Source organism: Cnephaeus nilssonii (assembly GCF_951640355.1).
Source record: "Cnephaeus nilssonii genome assembly, chromosome: 11".
Taxonomy (NCBI): domain Eukaryota; kingdom Metazoa; phylum Chordata; class Mammalia; order Chiroptera; family Vespertilionidae; genus Cnephaeus; species Cnephaeus nilssonii.
This window is the reverse complement of record NC_137082.1, coordinates 86,817,555-86,839,094: the sequence shown is the minus strand read 5'-3', so window position 1 is coordinate 86,839,094 and position 21,540 is coordinate 86,817,555. Positions and strand designations below refer to the sequence as shown.

At 42.7% G+C, this 21,540-nt stretch overlaps 2 protein-coding genes across 2 annotated transcripts in view; both read left to right on the top strand.

Annotated features, from left to right (window-relative positions):
- The window catches only part of ZNF397 (zinc finger protein 397), a 687,602-nt gene that overhangs the window by 150,588 nt on the left and 515,474 nt on the right, over positions 1 to 21,540 (top strand). The gene's annotated exons all lie outside the window — the stretch shown is intronic.
- Positions 1 to 21,540, top strand: part of MBD2 (methyl-CpG binding domain protein 2) — a 48,396-nt gene that overhangs the window by 728 nt on the left and 26,128 nt on the right. Inside the window, exon 2 of the mRNA XM_079784983.1 lies at positions 19,120 to 19,279. Coding sequence (XP_079641109.1) covers positions 19,120 to 19,279 — 160 coding nt within the window. The remainder of the gene's footprint in view (positions 1 to 19,119; positions 19,280 to 21,540) is intronic.

The window sequence follows — 21,540 nt, the reverse complement described above, 5'->3', positions numbered from 1 at the left end:
AGTAGGAGGTGCCGGAGCCCTGGGGTGGGAGTGGAGGCCGGTGCGGTGACAGGCGCCGTGTCTGGCTGGTGAGAGCCCAGAGCCGGGCACCGGAGGTTGAGGGTGTGCGAGACCGTCGTTGGTGCAGCAGGGGTTACCCTGGCGGCGATGATCAGCCTCCGAAGGGTTAAGAGGAGGTGTAATTCATCGAAACTGCGAAACCCAGTCACTGTTGGCTCCCTTCCCAGCCCGTCGCAGACTCATCCTCGCCGGAGTGTTGAATCACGCACACGTGCAGGAATGAGCCACCTACCGGAGCGAGCTTTCGGTTACGTGCTGGGGTCCGGGGAAGGGTCCCGTAAAGCGCCCGGCCGCTCGGTCGGTGTCGCAGGACTTACACTCCTTTGACAACCAAGCACTGTGATAAGCAGTTGGACTCCTGGACCCAAATTATTCTGGGGGCGGGGGCACACACACACACACATTTGTCAATGTCTGGGGACATTTTTGATGGTCACCCCTTGGAAGGGGCAGCGACTGGCATCGAGTGGGTCGAGGCCAGGGATGCTGCTGCATAGTCTGCAATCCACAGGATGTGCCCCCACGGGAAAGAATGATCTGGCCCCACGTGACGCTGGTGCCACGCTTGAGAACCCCTGGTCCCAATGAGGAAGGTTTTCAGCTTGATGTGGTCTTGCAGGCCCTGGCCCTGCTGTCCATGTCATCATGCCATTAGTTTGGGTGACCCAGTAAGATCAGGAAAGATGCCTGTGGCTGTTGATTCCAGTGGAATTTTCTCATCAACAAATTTACTGACATTTCTTATGAATCTTCCCGTTTACAGAACAAAGTAGGAGCATGTCCTGTTCAGTGGCTTGCAGGCTGTGTTTGTGGGCTGATTGGATCTTTTTTTCAGGAAATAATATTTGGGTGTTATTGTCAGCCATTTGGCCATTAGAATAATATTTTGAAGGATTCCCATTCTTTCTGACCTCGAGTTGGTTAATAGATTACCCCTGGGAAAATATATTAAAGTGTATGTGTATATGAATTGCAAATACTCTTAAATAGATTTAAGAGGTTAACAAATATACACATGTGTATGGGTATATACATACATGCATACACAAGAATGCAATCACTACTGGTATAACATGTAAATATGTTATTTCTGGTAGTTGCTCAAATATATGGATGAGTAGTCTCAGTAAATTTATTTATCTCTTCAAGTAAAAAAATTAAATGAAAGTGGTGTTTTATTAGAACTGTTTTTGTCAGTTTATCTGAGACGACCTATCTTGATATCGTAAAAGATAAAATGAAAACCTTAAACATACAAAGATGGTTATCTTGTTTTGTATTTTCCCATCGTTAAATATTAAATGTGCTTGAATAATACTAAGAAAGTTATTGTGGAACAGATTCTTACTCCTCTCAAGTTCACTTGTTTCTTGTAGGGATATTCACATTGTTCCCTTGTGCATATTCTTTCATTAACAGCTCCTTCCGTTTTCCTAAGCAGGTGGTATGCAAAGCCTTCTTTCCGTGAACTTGAGGGATAGGAGACTAGTCTATCCTCAGTAGAGCATATTAAACTCAATTGCACGCTCTGGGATGTTTCTCCAGGGATATGGTTTGTTTGGCTTTGAGATGACGTATTTGTTCAAACTAACTTTTGGTTATTGCAAAGTTTTTTTTTTTTTTTTAAATATATTTTATTGATTTTTTTACAGAGAGGAAGGGAGAGGGATAGAGAGCTAGAAATATCGATGAGAGAGAAACATCGACCAGCTGCCTCCTGCACACCCTCTACCAGGGATGTGCCCGCAACCAATGTACATGCCCTTGACCGGAATCGAACCTGGGACCTTTCAGTCCGCAGGCCGACGCTCTATCCACTGAGCCAAACCGGTTTCGGCCAAAGTTTTTTTTTATTGTTTTCCTTGCAGTAGTTAGAAAAATTATTTCAGAAAGGTGGATTGCTGTGTTCTCATTTGTGGTCACTTAATATATTTTGAAAATGTTGTAACTTAAAAAAATCCCACATTTTTATTGATTTGAGAGAGGAAGGGAGAGAGAGAAACATCGATGAAAGAGAATTATTAATCGGCTGCCTCCTGCATGCCGCGACAGGGGATTGAGCCTGAAACCCAGCCATGTGCCCTGACGGCGAATCAAACTGTGACCTCCTGGTTCATAGGTCGATGCTCAACCACTGAGCCACCCTGGTCTGGCGATGTGTGTAAATTTTTGATATTTACTTTTTTTATACAAACTCGGTAGATACTTTATGGTAGAAAACGGATATAATTTAAAACAACTTTTCAAACATTCGTCGAAGACAAATCACAAACCAGTATAGTGATAATTGTTCTTTTTATGAGACAATACAACATAATATGCTTTTTACTTGTTCATGCAAAATTAAAGGACACATTGCACAGATTTGTGCCACATGTTCTTGGTTCAGGGCTGGAAGGAGTGTTGGCTGTTCACTACCTACAAAGTGTTAGTTCCTAGGCAGGGTTGTAACACCCAGTCTTCATTTCCTTCTGAGAGGTTAAATTCTGAGGTAGGAGGACACATGTGGTATGTGACACGGACTTCCACTTTCAGTGATGAATGTTGAAGGTCACCTACTTATAGCAAAGGTGAACACATTATTTTTCAATCCGCAGAGTCACTGCTTTGCATATTACCATCCCTGTATACACCCGACTGTTAAAAACCAGTAGCTCAAAACACCCCCATATCGTTAATAGGTGGTTAAGCGTTAACTCTCCCGTTGGCACTGTGAACACCTGCACCAAGTTGTTCACACTGACTCTAATAATGCTAACTCCTGAATTAGCCTGCCCCTGGGGAGACTTAGAGAAATCTGACTGTTAACGCAGGGTGTGTCTTAACACTTATTAATTGGACTGAAGCTCATCAAGAAAGCTTCACATTTTGGTAGAATGGTATTTTGGTTTCCTGAGACTGCCAAGTTCTAATAGGAAGGTGTGCCTCCAGTTGCCAGTTAAGCAGTATAATTATGCCTTCTGTCAGGACTACTGATAGTATAGTGGCAGTTCATATATTATCATCCAAAGTTTGTTTTTAAAAAGGGTGTGGTTTGATAAAGTGTTGGATCCACTGGTATAGTTTCTGAAAAAGTTCGTGGCCATTATATGAACTCAAGATTTGAACAATTATTTTTACTGGGAATGGAACTCGAGACCCTTTGGTGCTCGGCTGACGCTGTAACCACTGGACCACACTGGCCAGGGCTCTTGACTTTTGCTTCTCCCTGGGTTAAACACCTGGGAGTCATGGGCAACTGTTACAGCTGCTGCCATAATATATCATCTGATTGGATCTTGGAAACATAATAGCAAACATTTTGACTCTTATCAAAATTATGATGTATTCACACCTGATCACTTCTCTCAAAAGAAAAGACAGTGGAACTGGAGAACAATGAAAACAAAATAAAATAATCATAGGGAGCCAGGTGCATGAAGAGAGACTACAGATTTCATCTTGATCTGGAGAGAAGAGGACTTGGACACAGTATAATTGAGGTCTATAAAGTCATGAGATAGATGATGAAAGTCGGAGTAGGGAAATAAGAGGTCTGGAGTTGGGGTTCTAACTGCACTTCCCGGGGCGCAGCCTTGCGTTTGTCACGTACACTTCCCAGTGCTGTCTTTTGTTTCTCCCTTTGTAAAGTGGGTGTGGTTGTACCTCTACCTGCGTTCTAAAGATTAAGTTCCAGAACGTTAAAATCAATATATAGAGCTCTTGAAGCTTTAGATATATTTAAGGACCAATTAAGGCAAACGATTCAGTAACTCAAGATTTATGGGTTGAACATATGTAAACAGGTTTGAAAAAATGTATAGTAATGTCCTGGCAGGGTAGCTCATTTGGTTAGAGTGTCATCTCGTTATGCAAGGTTGCAGGTTCAGTGACCAGCCAGGGCACATATAAAAAGCAACCAGTGAATGCATAAATAAGTGGAACAGCAAAATGATCTCTCTCTCTCTCTCTCTCTCTCTCTCTCTCTCTCTCTCTCTCCCCCTCTTCCCCCCTCCCCCTCCCTCTCCCTCTCTCTCTCTCTCTCTCCCCCTTCTTCCCCCTATCACTCTAAAATCTAAATAGAATAAAATCTAAAAATAAAAAGTGTATTAGTAAAAGTTGTAAAACAAAATCTCGTTTGTTACTGAAGGCTAGTATGGTGCTTTAAGGGCATGATTTCTGAATCATTGAGAATTTCAAAGTTCAGCATTCCCCTTGCCCCCTTTTTTTGTCTTAAAACAACAACTCATGTAGTCTTCGTTGGAAAAACCTAGCTGAATAAACCAGGGAGAGATCCATTGCCACAGTTCTTAAATATTACAATGTCCGACTTTCACCAAACGGTCCTTCCAAAAATACATATTTTTTGGATCATCTGTGTGGTTAAACCTGGTGTCTCCTGTATTACTCTCATGTTCATTTTCATAGAATCTGTGGCTTTCTCACAAATCCCCCCCCCCCCCCCCCATGCACAGTGCTGAATACACAGATGCTAAATAAGTGTTTACCAATTGGTATGACAGCTAAAATTTTGTGAAAGAAGTCTTAAATGGCTTCTTAGGCGTTGTTTTATATTATCTGTGGTGGTGTGCTAGGATGGAATAGATTGAGATATTTTACTAAGTCCATCCATTTTCAAGTTTCTAATTTTTATCATGTTCAGGGTATCATAGAAGGACAGAGAGCTTTTTTCTTTTTTAATGTTAGAGATACAGCTTTTTAAACAAAATATTTTTATTGATTTCAGAGAGGAAGGGAGAGGGAAAGATAGAAATATTAATGATGAGAGAGAATCATTGATCGACTGCCTCCTCCACGACCCCTACTGGGGATCAAATCTGCAACCTGGGTATGTGCCCCTGATCAGAATCAAACCTGGGACCCTTCAGTCCGCAGGCCGACGCTCTACCCACTGAGCCAAACCGGCTCGGGCAGAGATACAGCTTTTAAAAAAATATTAGAGATTTAGTCTCTCTTCATAGCAAATAAGATGCTTATCAGAGATATAGTGAAAATGGTAGAAAAGATACTCATAAGGCACAGACACAGTAAGAAGTCAATCTTCAAATTTTACTGACTATATAGTGTAGTATATAGGACTTAGTATATAGTATATAGTAGATAGTATATAGCAGTGGTCGGCAAACTCATTAGTCAACAGAGCCAAATATCAACAGTACAACGATTGAAATTTCTTTTGAGAGCCAAATTTTTTAAACTTCAACTGCATAGGTAGGTACATTGTTATTAACTTAATTAGGGTACGTGGTATTTTGTGGAAGAGCCACACTCAAGGGGCCAAAGAGCCGCATGTGGCTCGCGAGCCGCAGTTTGCCGACCACTGGTATATAGTATATAGTATATAGCATAGGGTCTTACGTACCTTAATTTTATGTGTATGCAGTGTCACACCTCTCATAACTTGGGCAGCTATTAGTATTATTTTGCTAAATGCTTTTCGTTCTTATCTTATTAGATCCTTATAGCCCTATGAAGCATAGTACAGTTATCTCCATTTTACATATGGGGAGTTAGGATGGGGGAGTGAAGGAGTATGCTCGAGGTTGAACTGCTGCTTAGTGCACAGTTGGAATCCTGATGCAGGTGGTTTAACCCCAGAACTCTTACCCACCCTGTCCTGCAGCCTCCATAGAGCTCCCTACTCATCTCAAATATTGCAACATCTCGTGCATAATCCGCTTGGGATACTACTCAAATAATGTAATTATGTGTTATTGTTACACTTGCATCTAAAGTTGACAAAGGGTAAATTTTAAATCCTATTGGCAGTGAAGCCATTGGACCAAAAGATGATCTAGCTGTGTAATGTTGGAGGGGAAATGGCCATTGATTAAAGCAGTTTCATTCTGGGTAATAGAAGTGATCGTTTTTGTTTAGAAATGTTTCCCTTTTTCTCTCCCTGCCTCCTTTTTCAAATATTTAACTAGGTTGACCCTGTAATTTCTCAGATGTTCAGATAACACATTTCCTAAGGAGCAAGCTATAGGTGTTCATTTTAAAGCGTTCACTGAAATTAGGTGAAATCAGTTGTAACTCGCAGGCTAAATGTAGCATATTGAGAAAGGTTTATATGGTTCCTGCAAAAACGCATGCTTCTTTCAGAGTTGAGATACAGTTGAAATAAACCTTGCAGACCAAAAACCTTTTAGTTGGAAAAAGGAAAGAAATGCAATATTAAGCATTTATTGCATAATTGAAAGTTTGACTTGCTTTTAGTTTTTTTCCCTTTTCTTTCTTGATATTGCCTGTTTAAAGCCTGGGCCCATAAATGAAAGACATATAAGTCTGGTGGAAATTGTGCTCTGATAACTCTCTCTTAGCAGTACCATTACATCTTTTAGTCATGTGCTGGAGAAATTTTTGTTAGGTGCAACATTGCCATCTGTCCTACATCTGATTTGTAGAATCTGTCATGCAGAGTCTTACCTGCCATGACTCCCACCACAATACCTGCCGCAGAGGAAATACGGAGCTTAACGGGAACTGACACGCTCTAAAAATAATCTCCAACAAAATTGACAGATATTTTCAAATTGCTTTAAACATTCCATTTGTGAGACAGTCATAAGTTGGTTTTAATTAATGGAACAGAAACAGGTTATTTGCAAGGGAAGTGATACTTTAAAAAAATATTTTATAGAGGGACTAATAGAAAATTCATAACCTTTTATCCCGTGTTTGAGATGTTCTCAGACTTGCATGATGAATTAGAAATAAATCATCAACTCTCATTTCATGAATTTACTGTTTGGCTAGGAATATTCATACGCTTTTCAGCTCTTGTTTATTGATCTTTTATTGCTGTTTGCCACTTCCACTAAGATGTGGCTAGGCAAGTTGTAAAATGAAGTATTACTTAATTTCATCAGAACTTCAAAAAACTAAAACTTCCCAAGGAAGGAAAATAAAAGTATGGAATAGAATGAAATTTGAATAATATCTGTGGATCTTATGATTTTGCCTTGTCTTGTAATTTAAATTCAAACTAATTTGTTTGGGAACTTGATTATATAAGCTGTGTATGAATATAAGTAATACCAAATGTAATTTAAAATTAGATTTTAAAATTGAGCACTTAACATTTGTCAGGAACAATTGTGAGTGATTTGTAAATGTGAGGAAGAAGAACATCATCCTCTCAAAGATTTTTTTTCCTTGTTCTTTTTATGGTGGAAGAATCCATAAATTAAGGCAAGGATGAATGTCCTTAATATATTTTTTAAAAAATATATTTTATTGATTTTTCACAGAGAGGAAGGGAGAGGGATAGAGAGTTAGAAACATCGATGAGAGAGAAACATCTATCAGCTGCCTCTTGCACACCCCCTACTGGGGATGTGCCCGCAACCAAGGTACATGCCCTTGACCGGAATTGAACCCGGGACCTTTCAGTCCGCAGGCTGACGCTCTATCCACTGAGCCAAACCGGTTTCGGCCTTAATATTCTTTTTAACATGTGTGCAGTGATGCATGCATTTCTTTAAAAAGGCCTATCTTGGAGGCCCCTAGCCTCTTTTTTTGAATATATAGTCTGTTTTGGGGGTATATTTAGCTATCTATTTTTTATGATGGAAAAGTTCTAACGTATGCAGAAGCAAAAGTAGATGGGAAAGTGTAATGAATCCCCCCTGTGCTGAAAAGTAGATGGAAAAGTGTAATGAATCCCCTATGTGCTCATCAACCAGTTGAGCACATGAATGAACAACTTCTGGCCAACCTTGTTTCATCAATACCCCTCCCCCCCATTTTATTGTGAAGTCATTCCCAGACATATTTAACTTCTGACTTTTCCACAGCAGTGTCCATTCCCCAGTTTAACCAAAACAACCAGTGGTTTTTTTCTTCTCTTTGTTCAGAAAGTGAGTGTACTTCTGAACAAGGAAGATTTAAAAAAAAAGAAAAGAAAAGAAAGTAAGTGCCTTAAGGCAGTGGTCAAGATAGGTAGAATTCTAAGGTCTTTTGCCACTGTTTAAAATTGTATGGTGATTCCTTAAACATTCATGTTAAAGGAAAAAAATGGAATGCTCTTACATTTTATTAGTACCCAAATTGTAAACAATTTTTTCCTTATTGATATTTAAAAAAATAATTCTCCCTCCTACTCCTCCCTCCCCCCTCCCCCACTACTAAAGAAATTCTATTTAAAAAAAATGTATTGATTTTAGAGAGAGAGAAGAAGGGACAGAGAGATACAGAGAGACAGACAGACATTGACTTGTTCTCCACCCATCCCAGCACTCATTGGTTGATTCTTTCATGTGTCCTGACCAACCCCACCTTGGTGTAAGGCAGTGATGGCGAACCTATGACACGCGTGTCAGCACTGACACGCGTAGCCATTTCTGATGACTCGCGGCCGCTGAGGCGGTCACATGCCGAGGATGAAACATTTGCTGCTCCTGAGGATGAAACATTTGCGAAATAATGTTTTTTCCTCAAAGTGACACACTACCCGAGTTATGCTCAGTTTTTTGGCGAAGTTTGACACACCAAGCTCAAAAGGTTGCCCATCACTGGTGTAAGGGGACGATGCTCCAACCAACCAAGCTAACCGGCCAGGGCTAAAGAAATTATTTAATGCTAAAATTACTTGCCCAAACTCTTCATAATTTTAAAAAGAACTTTCCAGTTTTCAGAGGAAATATTCAGCTTGCATACTTTAACATTTATATTTTAAACATTATAGGAAATTTCAAACATATATGTAAAAGAGGGAATCATGTTAGAAACTACCAAGTACCCAGTACAACAGTTGTCCATCGTATTTCATCCATACCTCAATCTGCTACTCCTGACTCAGTCTTCATTATGTTGAAGAAAATTTGACATCATTTCATTCATAAATAATGACTTCAGTATGCTATTTGTGAAGATAAGATTTAAACTTGTGGACGTTTTATAACCATACAGAACTCAGTATTTTGAAACTAGGATATAAGAGATGCCAACAGGCAATTCATAATTATTTGCCTGATACAGAGAATAAGCTGTATGGTTTCGTTAAGGCTTATGGAAGAGGAACAGGCGGATTGATATTTCTGGTCTCTTTGGGGTTTTGGGGTAAAGTCATGCATTAGGGACCAGGTCAGATACATGGTTCACAAAGGGCTGAAGAGGGAAACGATTCAGCCTGTTCATGATAGAGTGAATAAACCACTGTGGTTGGAGAAGAGGTCACTGGGTAAGAGGAGTGGAAAGTAGGATTGAAAGGTTAGGATGGAAAAGGATCTCAAATGCAGGGCTATGATATTTGGCTCCCTTTTGCTAATGAGTTGAAGTCCATTGTGTGCTTAATCTGGTAGATCATAGTGGTGGTTTAGGGAGAGCAATCTAGAGAATTTAGAATGCAAGGAGACTTAGCAAATAGAAAATCAGCCTACCATGGTGATTTAGACCATGATAAATAATAATGAAACCCTAATATGCAAAGCGACCAGATGGTGGAACGATCGGCGGAACAACCGGTCATTATGATGCGCACTGACCATCAGGGGCAGACGCTCAATGCAGGAGCTGCCCTCTGGTGGTCAGTGCGCTCCCACTGGGGGAGTGCTGCTCAGCCAGAAGCCAGGCTCATGGCTGGTGAGCGCAGCGGTGGTGGTGGGAGCCTCTCCTGCCTCCACTGCAGGCAGGCGGTGAGGAGTGAGGGGTCCCAGACTGCGAGAGCTCTGGAACGTGAGAGGGATGTCTGCCTGCCGGCTTATGCCTAAGCTGGCAGGCGGACATCCCCCAAGGGGTCCTGGACTGTGAGAGGGTGCAGGCTGGGCTGAGGGACACAGTGTCCCCCACCCCAGTGTACGAATTTTGTGCACTGGGCCTCTAGTGATAAATAACTTGTCAGGCGTCCTCAAACTACGGCCCGCGGGCCACATGCGGGTGTTTTTGCCATTTTTTTTTTTTTTTTACAAGATAAGATATGTTCAGTGTGCATAGGAATTTGTTCATAGTTTTTTTTTAAACTATAGCCCGGCCCTCCAACGGTCTGAGGGACAGTGAACTGGCCCCCTGTTTAAAAAGTTTGAGGACCCCTGACTTAGGGGCTCAGGATGGTTCATTTTAGGCAAGGTCTACATTTAAAGGTTGAGGGACTGGAGAGCTGACCTGTGGATAGATTTTTATGCATGTATGTCATGTAGTTTTAAAGCAGTGGTATTCTTTAAATTAATTGGTTTGGCAGTTTTCTGATTATATGTTTTGTATCTGAAAAGAGTTCCCAGATCTAATTCTTATGTGCATATGGCAGCTTCCCCACACCAACAAGCAAATCTCAGACCCCAGCAGAGTGTTCAAGAACTCAACTCAATTCTGACACTGTGTACCTGGGGATAGATCCCGCAGGTTAGGGGCTCAGTCCCACAAAGCTGCCTTCCACTTCAGATGCCAGGCACAAGCCCAGGTTGTTACCTGAACTTCTGACCATCTGTAACTCAGAGGTTCCCACAACCTCCTCCTCTATTAATTCGCTAGAATGGCTCACAGAACTGAGGCAAACCCATTCATTCACTAGATCACTGATTTATTATAAAGGTTATTAAAGGATGCAAATCAGTAACTAGATGAGAGGATACACAGGGGAGGTCCTGAAGGAAAGAGCTTCTGCCCTGGAGCGTGGGGCATGTGGAAGCTTCCTGATACCCCAACCTGGAACTCTTCCAGGAAGGGCTGAGGAGCTGTCCTTTTGGGTGTTTAGGAAGGCTCATTACCTAGTCATAACTAAGTCATTGGCCATTGGCAACTGATTCAACCTGCAGTCCCTCTCCCCTCCTGATGTCAAGAGGTGGGACTGAAAGCTCTATTCTCTAACCACATGGTTGCTCCTGTTGGCAACCAGGCGCCATCCTTGAGTGGGATCCAGAAGTCACCTCAACAAAGCAAGAGACACCATTGTCGCTTTTATCACTTAGGAAATTCAAGGGATTTGGGAGCTGTGAGTCAGGGAAGGATGAAGACCACATGCATATGAAATAACCATTATATTTCTTATAAATTGCAATATCACAGTACCTAAGTCCAAAAAGATAACTTTAATTCCAGATGTTTAGTCTTAGCTAAAATTTGATTTCTGGAGACAATTGTTATTTAATGTTAGAGAAATCTTTTTCTTTCAATACTTATTCTTGTAAGTAACAGGTAAGCTTTAACATTTAAGGAGGCAGAAAAAGATAGAAAGTTGATATATCCTTATTCTCAAACTTTTCCAGTGCAGCTTTTTTTTTTTTTTAAATATATTTTATTGATTTTTTACAGAAAGGAAGGGAGAGGGATAGAGTTAGAAACATCGATGAGAGAGAAACATCGATCAGCTGCCTCCTGCACACCTACTGGGGATGTGCCTGCAACCAAGGTACATGCCCTTGACCGGAATCGAACCTGGGACCTTTCAGTCTGCAGGCCGATGCTCTATTATCCACTGAGCCAAACTGGTTAGGGCTCCAGTGCAGCTTACAGCATTTTCAGTGTGGAAATTTTTATTCCCCACTAAGTGTTCCCTGATATTGTTGGAGAGTAGGGCACCTCTGAGCATGCTCTTTATCTTTAGTCTCATAGGTAACCACCTGCCATCCACAGTGCTACTTGCCACTCATCGTCCAGTTCATCCTATTCCACTCAGATTATTGCCATCCCTCACAGTTCATCCGTTATAAATTCCTTTGAAGATATATTTGTGTTTGCTCAGACCTCTGGTCTCCTCATAATGGTTTGACTAAATATGATTATTCATACCAAAGTAACATGCAAAAATGTGTTCTGTTCTACTCGAGGAGTGTTTTCAGAGTGCAGTGCCACATGCAAACAGTGGGCTCTCGTAAGGGCAATTTGTATATCCTGAACTTTCACAGCATGTTAGTTGTCTAGCCCAGATAATTAAAGATAATTATGATTACAGGTGAATTTATAGGGTGACAGAATGTGAATACCATTAAAGTACAGTGACCATTATTTAAGTCCTAGAGGCCCGGTGCATGAAATTCGTGCATGGGGGGGGGTGTCCCTCAGCCCAGCCTGCACCTTCTCCAATCTGGAACCCCTCGAGGGATGTCCGACTGCCCGTTTAGTGGGGTCAGGACTAAACGGGCAGTCGGACATTCCTCTCACAATCCAGGACTGCTCGCCTGCCTGCCTTCCTGATTGCCCCTAACCGCTTCTGCCTGCCAGCCTGATCACCCCCAAACCACTCCCCTGCCAGCCTGATTGATGCCTAACTGCTCCCCTGCCAGCCTGTTTGCTCCTAACTGCCGTCCCCTGCAGCCCTGGTCCGTCCCAACTGCTCTCCCCTGCAGGCCTGGTCGCCCCTAACTGCCCTCCTCTGCTGGCTTGGTCACCCCTAACTGCCCTCTCCTGCTGGCCTGATCGCCCACAACTGCCCTCCCTTGCAGGTCTGGTCCCTCCCAACTGCCCTCCCCTGCTGGCCATCTTGTGGTGGCCATCTTGTGTCCACATGGGGGCAGGATCTTTGACCACATGGGGGCAGCCATTTTTGTGTTGGAGTGATGGTCAATCTGCATATTAATCTTTTATTAGATAGGATAGAGGCCTGGTGCACGGGTGGGGGCCGGCTGGTTTTCCCTGAAGGATGTCCCGGATCAGGATGGGGGTTCCCTTGGGGTGTGGGGTGGCCTGGGCGAGGGGCCTGTGGTGGTTTGCAGGCCGGCCACGCCCCCTGACGACCCAAGCGGAGGCCCTGGTATCTGGGGTTTATTTATCTTCTACAATTGAAACTTTGTAGCCTGGAGCGGAGCCAAGCCTTCTGCTTCCTCCGTGGCGGCAGCCATTTCTGTTGGAATTTATTTATCTTCTATAATTGAAACTTCGTAGCCTTAAGCGAAGGCTACGGGCCGGCCAGGGTGTGCGGAAAGCTTGGCTTCCTCCATCAGTGGGGGCAACCCTAGCCTCCTGCTCTTTCCAGCTCCGTGGCTGCCGTCATTTCTGTTTGGGTTTATGTATCTTCTATAATTGAAACTTTGTAGCCTTGAGTGGAGGCCTAGGCCGGCAAGGGCAGGCGGAAAGCTTGGCTTCCTCCATTGCCGGGGAAACCCAACCCTCCCTCCTGCTCTCTATGGCCGTAGCCATCTTTGTTGGGCTTATTTGCATATTCACTCCTGATTGGCTGCTGGGCATGGTTTGTGGGTATAAGGGAGTGATGGTTAATTTGCATATTACTCTTTTATTAGATAGGATTACTGGTATCTCAGTGTTTTTTATTTTTTAAATTTAAAAGCCACATGCCAAATAAAAAATTTTTTTCTTTTACTCTATATTTAGAAACCTCTAAGATAGAGTTTGGTTTAAGAAGTGCTTTAAACAGTTTAGTCAAAATGAAAACAAGCAAAGACATCGTTCAAGTGATGAAATGTTCTTATATGAACTGGAAAAATACAACTCATTGATTTTCACTAGATTATTTTCTTCAGGGTACTTAGTGGGTAGAAGTTAAAGGTGAGATCACAAGTTGGTTCAGGATTGGCTTATCTATGGGGTAGTTGGTAGGGAATGTTCTTTGTGGTCGAAAGTGAAAATATTAGTATTTCATTACTGGGATTAGAAGTAGTCACTCTGGACAGAGAAAACTGAAAATGACTAATATCGTTCCCTAGTCTACTTGAGTTTAAAAAAAAAGTAATTTCCCTAAGTTACACTTTGATGCTCTTAGTTACATTAAGTCCTGGTGTGCTTGAGACTGGGACCCACAGCAGCCATCTTTTAGAGTGCAGACATGTGATAATTTTGTCACTCTGGGTGTGACCAGAACTTAAATGACATACCATTTTTTTGTTTGTTCATCTAGCATTTACTGTCTCAGCCACTTCCAGGGTCATGTTGCTACTGTGCAGATGGTCTATATGTGATGGGCAGAATTCCTGCTTAACTATTCTCTTGAGGCCTCGTCTTTTCTATGATTGGCTTTATCTTCTGTAGAAGAAGGTCCCTTGTCTTAAAATCCACTGGGACAGCCAAGCTAACTTTACTTAAAGCACCAAGCACAAGCGATAGCAGTTACGGAGAAGCAAATGCCTTGTAGCACGATTCTGAAGGCAATAGCAATAGCGTGTATGACAGTACCTGTAGCTATTCAATATAGATGCTTCATAGAAGTCCATCTTTAGGATGGGGTAGGGATTGGGGATGGATTAGATCTGACTGAATACTAGTTGATATTTCTACATTCTTTTGATATGCTAATAGTTAAAACTTGATTTCCACCATTTTCCTTCCTTAATCATTTAGTTTATCTGTAGAGTATGTCAGTCCTTTCTTAAAATGCATACTTCTGTTTGATTTTTAAAATCACTAAACATAGGAACTATTTGAAGCCATACTAAATTGCTAACCTAGATCATAGACTTTTCATGAATATAGCCTCTTAACTGAGGCTTTCTTTTTTTTTAATGCCGTTAATCAGTCATAGATTTATTGTCGCTTGCCAGCAGCTAGCAGAGGTGGAGGATACACAGCCACACCTTCCTACAGGGAGAGGTGCCCCTGGCCCCCAGCAGCGTTTACACGCGTCTCACACAGGGCAGGTCCTCATCTCATTGGCAAAGCACTTCTGAGCCTCAGCTGTGCCCCTCTCCACCTTTGCCCAGAGTCCTTGGCACATCTCTGGCACTCTGCCGGAGCCAATGCAGATGCTGGAACCACCAGTAGGACAGGGCCCGGCTCAGGGGCCATGTCCAGTGGAGATGCTCCTGGAGAGGGTGAATTGGCTTCTCCCAGCAACTGGATGCTTAATTGCGTTCTTAAGTATTTAGATTTCCTTAATTTGGGAGAGAAGTATTTAAAACTGGGAGATCTCTGATGAGTTTTGTTCTGTAGAGGAATGTTATTAGTGAGGCTCTTGTATGTAGATACTACTACATAGCAGGTAACTGGCATTTCACCTGTTACATAAGGATCTACTTGTTGCAGGGTTAATTTGTGAAATTAAGTCAGTTGCTTCTTTAAGAAATGACATTCTAGTTGTCTCTAAGCCATATCCTAAGAATAACAATGCTTATTTTTTTTTGGTAGAAGTTGCTACCTTAACATTTTCATCATTTAGAACATTAGTCTGTGAAAAGAAAATCCACCCTGGAACTCATCTTTTTATTGCATTAATGAGACCTTATTAGAGAGATATCTGATTGAAAGTTGCTATTTTATTTTTTTGGAGAGTTTTTTTTTCGCTTCTGAGGTATACTAAATAATTTGTCAAAATCTTTAAAAAATATTTTTATTGACTTCACAGAGGAAGGGAGAGGGAGAGAGAGATAGAAACATCAATGATGAAAGAGAATCATTGATGGGCTGCTTCCTGCATGCCCCTTTCTGGGGATCGAGCCTACAACCTGAGTACGTGCCCTGACTGGGAATCAAACTGTGACTCTTGACTCATAGATTGATGCTCAACTTCTGAGTCACACCAGCCAGACTGCCAAAATCTTTTTTACCAGTAATTGGTATATCTAATTATAAGGACTACTAGAGGGCCGGTGCACAAAATTCTTGCACGGGGTGTGTGTCTCTCAGCCCAGTCTGCACCCTCTCCAATCTGGAACCCCTTGAGGGATGTCCTACTGGGATCAGGCCTAAACGGGCAGTCGGACATCCCTCTCACAATACAGGACTGCTGGCTCCCAACTGCTCGCCTGCCTGCCTTCCTGATTGCCCCTAACCACTTCTGCCTGCCAGCCTGATCACCCCCTAAGCACTCCCCTGCCAGCCTGATTGATGCCTAACTGCTCCCCTGCCAGCCTGATTGCCCCTAACTGCCCTCCCCTGCAGGCCTGGTCACCCCTAACTGCCCTTCCCTTCAGGCCTGTTCCCCCCCAACTGCCCTCCCCTGCAGGCCTGGTCCCCTCAACTGCTCTCCCCTGCAGGCCTGGGTCCCCCCCCAACTGCCCTTCCCTGCAGGCCCGTTCGCCCCCAACTTCCCTCCTCTGCCGGCCTGGTCCCTCCCAACTGCCCTCCCCTGCTGGCCTGATTGCCCACAACTGCCCTCCCCTGCAGGCCTAGTCTCTCCCAACTGCCCTTCCCTGCTGGCCATCTTGTGGTGGCCATCTTGTGTCCATATGGGGCAGCCATCTTTGACCACATGGGGGCATCCATCTTGTGTTTTGGAGTGATGGTCAATCTGCATATTACTCTTTTATTAGATAGGATAGAGGCTTAGTGCACGGGTGGGGGCCAGCTGGTTTGCCCTGAAGGGTGTCCCGGATCAGGGTGGGGGTTCCCTTGGGGCATGGGGTGGCCTGGGCGAGGGGCCTGTGGTGGTTTGCAGGCTGGCCACGCCCCCCGGCGACCCAAGCGGAGACCCTGGTATCTGGGATTTATTTATCTTCTATAATTGAAACTTTGTAGCCTTGAGCGGAGGCCAGGGCCGGCCAGGAAGCTTGGCTTCCTCCATCGCCGGGGAAACCCAAGCCTCCTGCTTGCTCCGTGGCCGCAGCCATCTTGGTTGGGTTAATTTGCATACTTGCTCCTGATTGGCTTATGGGCATGGCTTGTGGGCGTAGTGGAGGTACAGTCAATTTGCATGTTTCTCTTTTATTAGTGTAGATATTGTTATTTTAACTTAATTAAAATGAATTGTAGTTATGTGACATAGTAGCAGAGAAGTCTATCAACTTTTCAAATTAATTTGGGTCTTTAAGTAATATTTCATTTCTCATGTAGTGGAATAGATTAATCATGAAAATATTTTCCAGTTTAATTTTTTTAATTACATGCAATATAACTTTTTAATAAGCATAGAATTGGCCATTTCAGTTTATCTGCAAATGAAAACCATATTTTTTACTGTTCAACTGATACAAGTTTTTTGCTTTCAGGAAGTTACTTTGTTTTGTACAAGCCTAAATAAATTGTGTTTGAGGGTCTTCAAAGTTGGCATTTTAATTCCTGGTTGTTTGACTCATCAAGAGAATATATAGGAATTGTTATAAAGAAGTATAATGGCAAAGATAGCAGAATTATTTCTAATTAGGATTGGAGAATCACAAACAGCATTATAGAGGAGGTGACATTGGAGTTGGGCTTGGAGGATTTAATAGTTTTATGACAGGCATTGCTTATGCTCATCCTTTCATCTGGAAAGACATGCCTATTTTTGTGACTTTGAGTTTGGAATGCAGGGTACCCAGGGCTGGTGTGAAAAGGGCCTAGGAAAAACATCTGAAACAGATCGAAGGGTTTTGATGTGTTATTAAGGAAATGAAGCTGTATTGTCAGCATTGAGGAGTCTGAACATTTCGAGCTTGGCACTGGATGTGTGGCTGAGGGATGGGGCATTGTGATTACCTCTAGCTTGAGGATGAGGTGCCAGGTGTGCAGTGATGCTGCAACAGAGGGCAGGACCAAAAGATGAGGTTGGACGTTTGTGGTGGGCAGAGATGACTCAAGTTTTGGACAACATTGAGGGTTACAGGCTATTTTATTTTATGACACTGAGCATATTTTGAAATCGGTTAGAATGGGAGTTGAGGCTTGCTTATACATAACCTTAACATTCTTTCCTCTGCCGTGTTCTTGTCTGCTTTGTTCTATTCTGTTACTTCTGGTTGTTATCTTCATCTGTAGGCAGAATTCTATACTTTGAATTGTGTTTCAGGAATGCTTACGTCATGTGATTGTGGAAAAAGAATGTTGATCTGATCTTGCGTTGTCTTGAAGTTGGTGGCAGCAGAATACCAGAGTTTGTGACAAAGAGGGGTGTGTTGGTTTAGACTTGACCCGGAGAGAAGTTTTGCTTTTCCGGGGGAATATTTTATTGCTTAGTTTTCCAGCCTTTTCTCTTTTGACTTCCTGTTGAATTGTTTTTCTTCTGTAGTAGTCAGTTGGTACAAGGTTAAATTCTAAATATAACATGTTGTCTTCGGTTAGAGGTATTGTAGAATTCTCACAGTTCCCTTCTGGTTATTTGTCCCACTGATTTTAATAGTTTATTCTAGCACATTTGGTCAGAAAATTTAGATAAGACTTTGGGGCAGTGCCACACAGGGAAAACATTTTTTAGAACATATCAGTTTAGCCTTCTCTGTAATTCTAGCACTTTTGTGATTTTCCAGCTTTGACAATATTTCTTTTTTTTAAATATCCTCTCCAGGGATATTTTTTCCATTGGTTTTTAGAGAGAGTGGAAGGGAGGAGCGGGAGAGACACAGAGAGCCAGCCCTTCTTTACAGTGTGGCTTTGGCTAACAAAACTAATGTCAGCATTGTATAAACACATTGGCAGATGTTTTCCTTTCAGTAGTTACTTTAGGTAGCATTAAATATTGTCAAAATTCAAAAAAAAATTTCTGTTGTAAATGAGTTCAAATTGGTAGCCCAAAGATACATGGATTCCAAGGTGTGTGTGTGTGTGTGTGTGTGTGTGTGTGTGTGTGTGTGTGTGTTGTTGTTGTTGTTGTTTTTTTGGTTAATCCTTGCCTTTCCATTGATTTTTAGGGAGAGTGGAAGAGAGAGGGAAAGACAGAGAGAAACATCGATGTGAGAGAGACACATCGATTGGTTGCCTCCTGCACAAGCCCCAACCAGGGCCCAGGCCGGAATCCCACTCAGGACTCCATGGTCCGCAGGCCGACGCTCTATCCACTGAGCCAAACTGGCTACGGCTACGTATGTGTGTTTTTAACAAGGGTGTTGATTTCAGAAGAGTTTGTTCTGAAGTTCTTTCTGATTACTGCTGACGTTGTGTCTGTAGTATTTATAAAAAAGTAGCATTTCAAAAGTCAATTTGGAAAACAGCTTGTGAGATTGAAGACATTTGCAGGGTGCATGTTGTGTTGTGCATGCGATGGTGTTGGGATTCTGTCAGTGGTTGCTGAGTGAGTGACCATAGGGGTGACCTGTAGTAACACCTGCTACTACAGGTGGTGGACCTAGTGAAGTGTTACATTAGATGGCACATGATCTCTTTCTATAGCGAAGTTACTGAGTTCCTTTAGCATTTTCACATTTACGTAACATATTCAATTGTGAGGTGGTAAGGGACCAGGAAGGACAGTTTGAACAAAGTTTTATGTAGAGTGTAGGGTAAATTTTGCTCTATTTTGTACAATTAACATTATCTTTCTTCTAGTCCAAGTGGTAAGAAGTTCAGAAGCAAACCTCAGTTGGCAAGGTACCTGGGAAATACTGTTGACCTCAGCAGTTTTGACTTCAGAACTGGAAAGATGATGCCTAGTAAATTACAGAAGAACAAACAGAGACTGCGGAATGATCCTCTGAATCAGAATAAGGTTGGTGAACTTACGACATCTGTATTCTATTTCAAGAGGTCTCTAAAAACCTTTAGAACATAACACTGAGATTTTGATTGTATGTCCAGTTTTTTGTTTTTTTTCTCCTGCTAAGCATTTTGACTTAAAAATCTGATTAGTTTTCTGGTAGTGCAGTCCTTCCAGAGGAGGAGCCTACGTAAATTGTACACAGTTGAAAACACATTTCAGTATCTCTCTAGGCCAGCATACATCACACTTTTCTCCCATTGGGGCTATTTACAAAATATTTCTTTGTCGATATGAATTGTCCCTCTTTCCCCCTCAACCCCCTTAAAATAGTTCCTGTTGCCCCAAAAGAGGCAGCATTTTAATGTGGCATGTATTCTTACCATATAGTGTATAGTTACCTATTCATTTTCAGGATTACTGTTTGAGAAAGGGGAGTTTTTATTTTGACTTGTTGAGGATAATGACTTTCAGGAATGTTCTCATCCTAATACAGTGATTAGAGATTTTCCCATTAGCTCTTATTTTTATTGAATGGTTTAGTAGATGGTTTGTAGTATAGGAATTTAAACAAGTAGCATTTGAATTATAATGCTAATTTAGTTGTATTAATGCACCCAGTATCTTTACAAAAGCACCTTTAACCCCACCCCTCCCAAGGGCAACTAATGTTATAACCATTTTTTCCTCAAAATTTCTTCCTGTAAGTTCCATAGATAGATGTGTATGTGTTGCCACCACCATTGTCTCACACTGATGGAAATGGTGCCGGAAAAGGAAGGCTTTTCTTCCCAGGGATGGGACTGCCGTTAGTAACCCTGCCTGCACTTGGGAGCCCCGCGGTGGTGTAGCAGAGGGGAATCCAGGCCTCGGGATGGATGCCCTGGCGCTGCCACTGTGAGCTCACACAGGCACGGGCAACTTCCTTCCCTATGATGGCCTCAGCCTTCTCAGTCAGGTCCCAGAGTCGTTCCCTTAGCATTGTGAGGGGTGACGAGGAATTTACAGGAAAACATCTCCCCAAGTATTTGACCCATGTTAGTTCCTTTCCCGCCCCCCTGCACCTCCCAAGCACTGAGCTGCCTCAGTGAGCAGTGCTGCCGGTGGCCAGTGTGGGGACTCTGCCCCCGGCGGTTTTCCTCCTCTTTTACTTTCCTAGAAGCTATGGGGTCTCGGTGTCATCTCTCTTTATTCAGAAACCAGCTTCCTAGTTTGTTTACAGTAGTTTAATTCCAAAAACTGCCATGGAGGTTAGACTGCAGCGTTTCCTGTCTGTGGTTACCTTGCACAGGTTCCTTGCACAGGCTCCCATGGGACCTTGGCAGGTACCTTGCTTAGAGAGGCAGGATGGGAGGGGGCGGCTGACATGCTGTTACTTTGGGTTGATAGGTAAGAAGGTGTTAAGATATGAGATAGTGATAGGAGTAGAGGGAGCTCATGCTAGTAAAAGTTGGGACCTTGAGTAGTGTATAGGCACAGCTGTGTGAGTTCAGCTTAAAGAAACCTTTATTCTAGGTTTATTTTGCTTCTTAAATATACTAAAACAGCCTTCTAAAAACTCTAACCACAGTGCTGGTATCTATTGAAGGGGCTCAAATATTTATGGATGATTGGACCGCTTTCAAACTACCTTGTTGTTACCAGAATCATGGTTAAGCTACACTAAGTGAAATGTGAAGATAACTTCCTGATCGTTAACGATGCACTAAAAACCAAACCTAATTCGTCTCTTTAGTTTGTGTGCTCCTTTGCACTCTAGCGCGCAGACTGCTCCTCCTGCACCGTGGCATGTGCTTTCAAGATTCTGCTTGCTCATGTGCTGTGTCCTCTGCTTGGAATGCGCCCCCTCCCCCTCCACCTGGCCAGCTCCTCATCCTCATCCTCATCCTCATCGCGGCCCAGCTCCATTGTCTCGCCTCTGTGAAGCCTGCCCTGCGCTCTGCCAGCAGAACAGCCCCTTCTTCATTGTGCTCCCTGGTGCTTGCTGTTGTGTTTGTGGTGGTTTGTCCGCTTCAGTACACTGTGAGCTCCATGAGGGCAGGGACCGTGGCTTCCTTTTGTTGTTTCTGTATGTGCCGTCCAAAGCCTAGCACACGGTAGGTACTTAATACATGTTTGTTTCATGTTTATTTGACTAAATATCTACCTCATTCCAGAGGTCATAGTGGTCATAAATGTTTATTGAATAAATTAATGTCCTATACATATTTTTTGGAAATGCCTTTCATTGTCATTGGTTTCTGAAGATATTCTATTAGTTAAGGGAAAAAGAC